The 10,647-nt window shown below is 41.2% G+C and overlaps 1 protein-coding gene across 4 annotated transcripts in view; it reads right to left on the bottom strand.

Annotated features, from left to right (window-relative positions):
- The window catches only part of POU1F1 (POU class 1 homeobox 1), a 13,464-nt gene extending 3,060 nt beyond the window's left edge, over positions 1–10,404 (bottom strand). Inside the window, exons 1-6 of one of the 4 annotated variants that reach the window (XM_009323920.1) lie at positions 10,138–10,404; positions 7,242–7,307; positions 6,207–6,320; positions 4,954–5,199; positions 2,970–3,134; positions 1,447–1,507 (exon numbers count right to left, since the gene is read on the bottom strand). In XM_009323920.1, coding sequence (XP_009322195.1) covers positions 1,447–1,507; positions 2,970–3,134; positions 4,954–5,199; positions 6,207–6,320; positions 7,242–7,307; positions 10,138–10,279 — 794 coding nt within the window. In that variant the 5' untranslated portion in view covers positions 10,280–10,404. Of the gene's footprint in view, positions 1–1,446; positions 1,508–2,969; positions 3,135–4,953; positions 5,200–6,206; positions 6,321–7,241; positions 7,392–7,713; positions 7,720–10,137 lie in introns of all 4 variants that reach the window. The other 3 variants (XM_009323919.1, XM_009323922.1, XM_009323921.1) reach the window with 3 other exon arrangements.
- Positions 10,405–10,647: the final 243 nt, after the last annotated feature.

Below are 10,647 nucleotides of genomic sequence, written 5' to 3'. Positions count from 1 at the left end.
GGAGTGCTGCGTCCAGCTCTGGAGCCCTCAGCATAAGAAAGACATGGACCTGTTGGAGCGGGTCCAGAGGAGGGCCACGAAAATGATCAGGGGGATGGAACACCTCTCCTATGAAGAAAGGCTGAGAGAGTTGGGGTTGTTCAGCCTGGAGAGGAGAAGGCTTTGGGGACACCTTCTTGCAGCCTTTCAATACTTAAAGGGGGCTTGTAAGAAAGATGGGACAAACTTTTTAGCAGGGCCTGTTGCGACAGGACAAGGGGGAATGGTTTTAAACTAAAAGAGGGTAGATTCAGGCTAGTATAAGGAAGAAATTTTTTACGCTGAGGGTGGTGAAGCAGTGGAACAGGTTGCCCAGAGAGGTGGTGGATGCCCCATCTCTGGAGACATTCAAGGTCAGGCTGGACGGGGCTCTGAGCAACCTGATCTAGTGGAAGATGTCCCTGCCCACAGCAGGGGGGGTGGACTAGATGACCTTTAAAGGTCCCTTCCAACCCAAACTGTTCTATGACTCAAAAAACAAGTTGAATGTGAGAGGAGAAGGTACATGTGGCTTTGGGAAAATAGAGCAGCCTACATCTCTGGGAGGTGGCAGTGCACATCGGGAATGATCCCTGTTCAAAGAACAGGCACTTCACTGTAACGGGTAGGGCCCGACAGCACAAGAGTTGTGCCCAGAGGCAGCCAAATTCCCTTCCTGTGGAAGGATACTACAGCTTATTGGAGGCCCCCTGAGTGAATTCTTATTCACCAAAGGTTATAAGAGCCTGGGATATCTAAAGGAGAAGGAAATACCCCATGTTCTCAGTTTGCCTATTTGGTAATTGTTTTTGTAATATGATTTACCAGCCTATTTGATTTCCATATGGAGTTGAGGCTAGATAGATGGTAGATGTTGGCCACCAGAGATGTGAGAAACAGGAGAAGGAGGTTCCCAGAACAACTCCCTTTTTTTACCTTTAGCTCAATAAAGTGTTTCTTTGAGAACTCGAAGAATCCAGTGACAGAGGATAGGGACAGGGATGCAATATTATATGTATAAAGCTTGCCCTCAAACTTCCCAGACCTCGATTCTCTGGCAAAATAATGCAATTTATTTTGGTATAATGTAGAACCTCCCAAAATGAAAGCAAGGGTGCTCTGATACCTTATTCACTGTATCAATATCATAACATTTGGGCAGAATTGGAATAAAATATTTTTTCATGTTAAAGTGTGTTGTCATATGTTGAAAAAAAGTCTTTGATTAGGAAAAGAAATACATTTGGAGCAAACTGGGGTTTTGGAGGGTTATGCTGTTATTTTTCACTGGAATGTTTCAAAACAGTGAAACATTTTGAAACACTAGCTATAGAGATTCATTAACAGAAAATTACACTTTGATTTTGAACCCAAGAGGCATCTCAGCCAAAGTGGTTTCTAACATGTAATGCCCTAAATATTTATTACCTTATAGTGGTTCTGCGCTTCCTCTTCCGCTCATTCACTCCAACTTTTTCATTGTATAAAGCTGTATCAAAAACAAAACAAAACCTGGCAGTCACCTTCCACAGAGAATGGAAAACAAGCACAATCATCTCCAGAAGAAAAGTCCCTTTCTTTGAAGGCAGAAGAAAGCATAACACCACTGAACAAGAGCAGCACCACACATAGGAACACTTCCTTCTTTAAGATGGTTGGTCATTGTTTTACCTCCAGCTATAAATGCTTATAAGCAAAAATGATGTGCCACCGGTAAAGCTGCAAACAGCGCTGGCTCTGTGCCTATGTACCTGTGGAGCCGTACTTCAGCCCCCTCCTTTGACATACCTTCTTCCTCCTCCCTGCGGGGTATAGTCTAGGGAGATGGAGTCCATTTCCATACCCCTCAGCTAACTCACCCTCTTTCTTCAGAAACACAGCCTTGGCCCCCAACCCCATTTATTCACCTGCCTCTTCCACCCCACTTTCTGAGGGACAAGTCCCCCCTTGCTTCTCAGAGGCCACTGTGTGCACGCATGATCTTACCCTGCAGCTCAAGCCTGTAACGCTGCTCAGGCGGTCAGCGGCTGTTACCCACCACAACCCCCTCACAAGCGATTCTTGCAATGTGCCAGCCACATTAGGAGAGCCTCTGGTTTCTAGCGCAGTTACAGGGGAAGGAAGCTTTCTACATTTGGTTCAAAGGAGACTGAAGTGTGTGGCAGAAGCAGCTGTTTAACAATGTTTCCTACTGTTGAATACAATGGCAAATCCAAAAAGTAGCATGAGGATCATCATCTCTTTCTTCCCATGCTAGGCGAGTGCTGTACAGTGGTGGTCCTGCCTTTTGCTGTCACCTCCAGGCATACCGCTTCCCAGCATCACAATTCATCCAGCTGAATGCGTTAAGGCAACGCATTTCCTGTAAATCAACCAACCTGTTCTAAAGTACACTTTGCCCAGTGAACCCCATGAGTCTTCCTGCAACTGGAAAGTAACTGGGCAAAAGGAAGGGAATCCTCTAGCAGCAAAAAGGTTGCATCAAAAACCTCTATGCCATGCTATTCTTCTTCAGGGTTCAAAGACCACTGCCTCAGCTGAACTCAAATCTTTTCCCCCATGGCCACATCTCATGTGCCAGAGGTTGGAAGGAAGAGTCCTTTGCTAGTGAAGAATCCCCGTTCGCTGCTAAATGGGCAGTCCTGCAGATCCTAATAACAGCTCTGACCTGTGCTACAGGAGCGGAGCTAGATTGCTGGGATGGGATTGAAAGAAATTACTTCCAGTAGGCCAAGTGATGTTTCTGCTATTCTGTACCCTCCACGCATTCCAGTTTGCCCCTTCTTGCTCACCCAAAAAAGATAACTAAAATTTAATATAAGCACACCTTAGTATTTAAAGCTGCTAAACCAAAAACTTTAGTCTATGGAAGACACCTACTAGTCCTTCGACATATACATAGGATTCTGGTTTAAATGCAAATCAATATTTAGAGGATTTCAGTTCTTTACCTCCTACTTGTTCTGCTTCCTCCAGCCATTTGGACAGTATCGATTTCAGTTTGCATGCGTTCTTGAAACTCAGCTGCAAGTTTTCAAACCGGCAAATAGTAGTTTGGCTGAATTCAGAGCCGTGCACAGCAGCCAGTGCTTCTCCAACATTGGTTTGTGTATAACCTGTCAAAAACAAAGAGAAAAAAGTCACTTTGGAGCTTTCTAGAAAGGGTTTCTTTCCTTGAGACGCTTAGCCCTTCACTGCTGACTCTTATGAACAGCGAGTGCCTGCAGTATCTTCAGGATGGGCTTTCTGCAGAGGTCTCTGTGGCTGACACTGAGCTCACTTCAGAGACTTGTTCAGTCTCCTGTTGGTTTCAGTGGAGTTTTACACTAATTTAGTGGAGTTTTACACTCTAAGATTAGGGATTTGAGAAGGACCCAGACACCCCATATCTTTCTTTTTATAGATGGTGCAGTGGCGATAAGCTAATCCCTGGCAGCACCACTGGTCTCCTGCTATTTGTTGCAACAACTAAGTTGAAGCGATCAGAGAAATCGTGCAGCTTCCACACAGACACTGACTTTGTAACAGCAGGTCCCTCTTCAGTGCTCTGAATACGTACCTGCCATGTTCAGGGGTCTGGCTCATCGTCCTCCCCTTCTGCCTAAGCACCAGGACAGGCAGGATCTCTTTATACGCTGAATCTCTCATGAGGCAGATTTTTACCTGCGTTTTGATTGCACTAAATCTGTGTCTCAGTCTTAGACCCACAGCCCATATTAACTTCCCTTGTAAAGCTCAACCTCAGATTAGTTTTCCTGTGCAAATTGCATTTTTCCCATCAGAGCATTAAGCCCAGTCTTACAGGCTCTGTGTTGTTTGTTTGTATCAGAGGAAGTTTTGTTCCCTCACAAATTCAAGATGAAGATGCAGTAATAATTACAGGGATTAACAGCGTGGGGCCTAGCAAACCTTTCCATTGCTGTGGCTGACATTAAATACATGATATACAGCAAAACTGACCAAGTTGCAAATACTATTTTAAACCCTAAATTTTCATTTCAGTCCTTATTGTTACACTGCAAATAGAACACACTAACTTTCTAGCTGTTGAGATAATGCATAGATACCTGTAATAACCTTGTAATTTTTTTACATTTATAAACCTAGAAGGTTGTCCTGTTTTGTAATGATACAATGTAATGTTATAAGCAATAATGTCAAAATTGCAACTCTTCATTCGGAGTACCCAATATTCATAAATGGGCTGAATCTGCGGCGCTGGATGTTATTTTTTTTCAGTACAGTTCAAACAAGGGTGGGACAGGCTTTTACTTTGCAATGTACCTCTATCCCCTACAGGTGAGAAAGACAGGGCTCGGTCCACCTTTGTCCCCAGCTAAGGTTGTCCAGTGAAAGACAGGCACCAGAGACCCTCTAATGCAATCCATCTCGCATCAGCCCCAGTAGTTATCAGACAGCAACAAAGGTATCAGTTGCTGCTGTACCTGTGTCTTGGCACAAGAAAAGAAACCAGGAAGAGAAGCTTCCTACTGCTATGAGAGATTTACCATGGATGTCACCCATCTTGTATGCTGAGATGACATTGCACCATCAGGTGAAGCACTTCATGGGGAAGAGGATGGATATGAGAGGTTAGAGCACGTGCTGCCCTAAGTTACAGAAAATTTGGGGCTGTGCAAAATAATGTACGTGCTACTGAATGTAATTTAATGAACAGCAATGATTTTCTCTGCACTTAAGACAAATAATTTAAGGGCAGGAAAGTTTAAAGTCACTTTCTGCGTACTAAGTTGCAAAAAGCTGAAGCTCATTAATTCTGTGCAAGTCTTCTAGGAATGGAGCAAGTTTGGCAGTGCAAGCCAGGATTAGCGTTATGATTAGACAACTGCAGAGGCTAGACCATAAAACATTAGGAAATAATTGGGCTTTCACTGGAATTTTTCAGCCTTTTATTTGCAGACATAAAGCACATACCCAGCTTAATTCTCCGCAGCTTAAATTCATTAGCAAATTTCTCCAGTTCTCTGATTTCAGGGGAGTCCATGTCAACGGGCTCTTCGACAGACTTGGTTTTTCTGCGGAACTCCTGCTTGAAGTCTGCGGCGGTGGGATCGTCTGTGAGGAGGGACTGGTGCATAGGCGTGAAGCCATGGCCCAGGGCACAGGAGCTGGCGCTTAGGGCGTGCTCCGGGAATTTATAAAGGCAAGGGGTCAGGCTACCTGAGCAACACCAAAAAGAAAACTCAGTACAGTTAGTCTCTACTGCTACACAATAAAAACATGCCTTCATCATCTCATAATCCATGTCTGTAATATTTATTATATAACATGCGAAAGTCTCCAAGAGCGAGGATCTCCTAGAGATGTGGTCTCTCTCTCGTACTTGAAAACCGAGCAACAGGCCTCAGCCATCCTATTTCTTAGCAAACTGTGATGCACTTAAATAAAATGGTAAATGGTCCAAACTTAAAGAAATAACAATCCAAGGCCTCAGCTGGAATTAAGTGGCACAACAAGATTGATGGATCTATGTCATTTTGAGCTACCTAAAATGTGCCAGTCTCTATTTTCTGGTACAAAGAATATTTCCATGTAAATACCATTTGATGCTCAGACAAGATACTATCTTGGTTTAGCTTCAGCATAAAATTTGTTTGAGGAAAGTACACAGATAAGAGCCCAAAGAAAAAAAACAAAACAAAACAAAACAAAACATAACCCGTAACAAATTCAGAACAATTGTTCTGGCTTAAAAAGAAATTGCTCAAGGATAAAACAAAACTATCTCATGCTACCTTTTGTTCACAAATATCAGGCTTCACAAGTAGATTCAGTTAAGAGTGAGGACTTAGAATTTCACTAGATATTGTACATAGAGCTAAAGAGTCTCAGACCTGAAGAGGGAAATAAAAAAAAAATTGGAGAAATATTAACACTCTTCAGTGTACCTGGAGCAGCCAGTAAATTCCAGGTTCTCAGGGCATCCTTCCTAATTTTCTAAATTACACAAAACTTTGTAGCAGAACTCAGAACTTCATTAACCTTCCACCCCTTCCTCCATTTATTTTCCCAATCTTCACTGCCCAGATTGCTCTCACCAGCATTAGAGGTTCTAACACCATAGGAATGCTTTATACGCTTCACACAGGATAACAACAAAAGAAGACTTTCCCAAAAAATAAAGGAAAAGGAAAAAAAAAAAAAAAGAAAGAAAGAGAAGGACTTGCTTTGCAAGGTGCTGACACCGTTTACCACATTGGGATGCGGCATGCTGCATGTCTGTAAGATGCGACTCTGGGAGAGGCTTGCTGACAGCATCTCTGGAGTTGCAGGCTTGATACCTAAAAAAAAGTGAGGGTAAAAAAAGAAAGGAGAAAAGTGAAGGTGTATTTATTTTGGAATGAAACAAAATGAACTTCTGAGCAATACTTTTTGTTTAATACTTATGGACTTTTCCCGGAGATCTGAACAATGCCAGGAACATTTGCAACAGCTACAGTAGTGGACAATGGAATAGGAGTATTTGGATATTTGCACACAGTGAAGGAAATCTACTCATTGTCTGTAAAAAGTCCCTATGCAGATGTATTCATCTATGCTGACTTACTGTAATATTTCCTTCATCTTAAGTGAAATAAAATGCTGAGTTTGATTTTGGATTGGCTCTGAGTCATGATTATTTCCCGGGAGTTCTGTTAATTTGGTTTATCGCATTATCTCATTGACTGCTACTTGAACTTGCATAGAGTAACAGTTCCTCTTTCTTACTCAGCCTGGGACATGGAAAACTGGGCAGAATACTAGCATGCGCTCCTAGCATACATTCACTAGTGTAAAAATCCACAGTCATCTGTATGATCAGCCTGCTGAATTCAGCTATCCTTCCATTATGCCACCATTTTATTTTATAGCTCCAGTCAGGGCTCCATCATCCCAGGTACTGGCAATACACAGGTATATCGGGTACATCACTCCTGGTCCCTCAAAAAGCGATGATCTCCAGGGGAAGTGGACATAGGCAAGCAAAAAGAGCAGCAGTGTCCCGGTCTTGTAGAGAGAAATAAGATACAGAGTCATTTGCAGAGAGATGCAGAGGTTTGGGGAAACTCTGGGCACTGAGCCCTAATTTCCTAAGCCCTTTTCTAGTGCCTTAACCCCAGTCCTGTCTTCTTTAAGCAACTGTCTTGAATCAGTCCCTCTAAAGGAAAACTGACCAAAATCAACATGCTAATAGCTCACCCAGTGGAGGGTATGTCTCTTACCTGCCATCACCCCGTAGGTAGACGGTTGATTTCCATAATGACAGGAAGGCACAGAGTAATGAAGGCCTGCCAAAGTGTTTCCCAAAGTCGTCATGGCAAAGCGGATACGGGAGCATATAGGAGTTTGGATCAAAGACAAAACAGATGGGACTGGTGAGAAAATGTGTGAGGATTCAAGACACAGCCTTTAAGTTCAGAGGCAGACAGTATCCTTGTATGTAGTTTTTGTGTGCGTTCAGTAAGCATTTAACTCTGGGCCATAAGCACCAGGTTAACACTGCAGGAAGTCCAGACACTTGGCCAGGTCGCACCAGATGAGACTGCCAGCATAAATAGTGAGATGCCCTCTGAGCCAAGACCACAAATTGTCATGCTGTGGTCTCGATGCATTATTTTTAGTATAATCTATGGGCATAACCGAGTTCACATACACTGCTGAGCAAGGGAAGCGTTGAACTCTCCAGGAGGAGACCAGTTCCTCTCCCCACCCATCTTCCAGACACCATTTCATTTAACCTTACTTAAGAACTTGCTCTATGTTCCCAGAAAAATGATTGGCTTCGCTGTCATACAAACCCCACAGTGAACACAAGCATCAAGGAAGGCAATATTTTATGCATGCCTAAGACCTGCGTTTCCAAGAGCAGAAGTTTGGGACATTTGCTTTGAGGTATCCAGAAGTCACATTTTAAGTGCCAAGCCACCAAAAACATTCCAGAGTGCTGTGGTAGGGAAACAGGACGATAGACTCTGGGCTCTTCTAAAAAGTTAGGCCTGAATCAACATTTTCCACCATCAGCACCAACAAACACACATTTATCTCTAGTGTTTTCACAGGGGTGTTTCAGATCTGTGCTCAGTAATTGCCAGTGCCTGAAGAATCAGGCAATTTTTTACTGAATGCAAAATGAGAGATATGGCTGTTTCTTATGCATAATTAGGCACAGAAATGCATATACTGTCCACTCTAACTGCTATAAAGTATAATATTAAAAATTCATGTTTGTGAACATTCAGATATGTAAAACTGCACTTTAGAGCACACATTGCAGTTGTTCAAAACACTGTAATTAATTAGGGATTAGAATCTGTTTTTTACAACAGTAATCATAACAGTAAAATGTCCTGTTTAGATACACTTATGCAGATATAAAATCCACTAAAATGGGCATGCTTATACTAGTATAAATGCACCCAAAATAAAGATTGCATTAATAATACTAATGCATTTAGAGCAATGCAACTTTTCTGTTGAGATAAAGATCTGAGTGTTTACTGGTGGCTTTTTCTTCTATTATTTTGTAATCCATAGACTATAATTTTTATGCATAAAAATAACATTTTCAACTTGCTAATAAGGATTTAAAATTAAATAGTGAGGATGATGCTATTTAAATTAAATAATAACAATAAAAATGTTGAGGATACTGCTGAGCATCGGCTTTATGACATGGTATAGTACTTGAACAGAAATATATTCACCTCTGTTTTGTGATGCAGAATTGTCATGTGAATTTTAAAAATTTTTGACATTTAACATAAGGTGTTATTCAAAGTTCTTTCATGTCTACTTTGTGCACAAATTCTCCTTAGATGCTTTCACCAGAATGGCATTGTTTATTACAATTTCTGAATCTAGGTATGAAGTTTGTAAACCTTTACTCATTATAGTTAACACCCTCTGTCACTGCTTCCATTCTCACAGGGTCATCTGCTAGATGTGATCCTGCAAACAAAATTTCCACTGACTACAGTGGTATTTGTTCTTGGGTGGTAATTCCAAAAAAATCAAACCCCAAATCTGAAGCAGCCAAGTAAAAGCTTGTGGCTGGCTGTCACCATATACTTTTTATTATGAACCAGATGAATCTAGAAAATATGACTATGATACAGATACATAAATTTGGCCTCATACAAAATTTAAATTCTCCTATTCCCTACTACCACTACTAACCAACATCCATATTAGGATATTTTGAGCCTCCTGCTTAATGTATGAGATCCCGTTATCTATCACCACTGCTCAGTTTTCATTATTTATGTGCTTTTTCTTATCATTAAAATGTTTTATTACCGATGCATTTCAGGAGAAGGCTAGTTTCTTGTTAAGACTCCAGATAAAATTCTTACCTTAATGCAATTTCAAATAAATCAAAACTATTTCTTTTTCTGTTCCTGAAAGCTTTCCATCAACAATTCTTGTATTCCAGAATCCCACTTCTGCGGGTTTAATGCTGCAAGAAAACTCTCTTTCTCTCTCTGTTTCTCTTTCAGATAATTCAGTGATTACACAGTCCTAGTATTTAAATGCAATTAATTGGATTATACACACAAATACACAAAATTCAAAAATATTGATGAGACTTCTGCCACCAATTTTGAACATCCCATTTAAATCTTAGTCTTGATTCAGTATGCAATATGCTTTGTAAAGCAATGTTCTTCCTTGTTGAAAGCTTCCCCAAACCATATTTAAACCTGATCTGTTTTAAATAAGTTTCCTATTTAAAGTAATTTATATTATTTTAAATTGTGGTTACATAATAAACAAACCTTCAATTAATTTACATGACACTTGTCATTGCAGACTATATAGCCACAACAACAGTGACAGTGTTTGAACCTGCTCTAAGTTAATGCATCGGTAGCATGCTCGAGCCTAATCTTGTAACAAACTAGGAGAAAGCTACAAATTTAGCTGAAACACAAAGATTTGGGGTGTTCCTGATTCACTCATCATGCAGAGTTTTGTGAAAATGCTTCTACTTTAATGTAGTCCCAATCTGACATAGCATTGATACCAAACACTTTAAATATTGCAAACTCGATGAACGCATACCATCCAAAAGCATTACAAATGAGAGTTGCTGAGAGCAAGATTATTTTTAAAAAGTACCTGTAGACACAACATTGGTGGCATGGTTAGAAACCGGCAGGCACTCTGCGGCGCTGTGATGCATTATCAGAGGCAGAGAGGGAGAAGAGTCAGAATTCAAGGGTACAAAGGTGTCAGATGAAGCAAACGCTTGGCAAGTCATACCCTCCAACAGGCAAAAGAGCCAGTTGCCCCTGTTTTCTAACAGAACAGATCCTGCGCGATTAACGGCAGCTCAAACTCTATTCCAGGCTTTTTACCTGCATATACATATACAGGAGGGCTCCAGAGCACAGGGAGGTCGTGTGCAGGTATTTATACCGCTAGGAAATCCCTTTATCCATTTTAATGTTCTTTTCCCAGCAATATTGCTGTACTGCTATAGAGCCTCCTTCCTTCCCACACAAACACAATACGTGTCCAATTAATGGCGGGGAAAGAAGAGGGAAACCAGAGACATGATTTAACAGATATTTTCAATTAGGTCTTTTGTGAAGAACAATGACCAGGGGGAAAAAAAAAAAGTATCGT

This window comes from Pygoscelis adeliae, unplaced genomic scaffold (genome assembly GCF_000699105.1).
Source record: "Pygoscelis adeliae isolate BGI_AS28 unplaced genomic scaffold, ASM69910v1 Scaffold124, whole genome shotgun sequence".
Classification (NCBI taxonomy): Eukaryota; Metazoa; Chordata; class Aves; order Sphenisciformes; family Spheniscidae; genus Pygoscelis; species Pygoscelis adeliae.
Note: the sequence above shows the minus strand (reverse complement) of the source record. Positions and strands in the feature narration are given on the sequence as shown.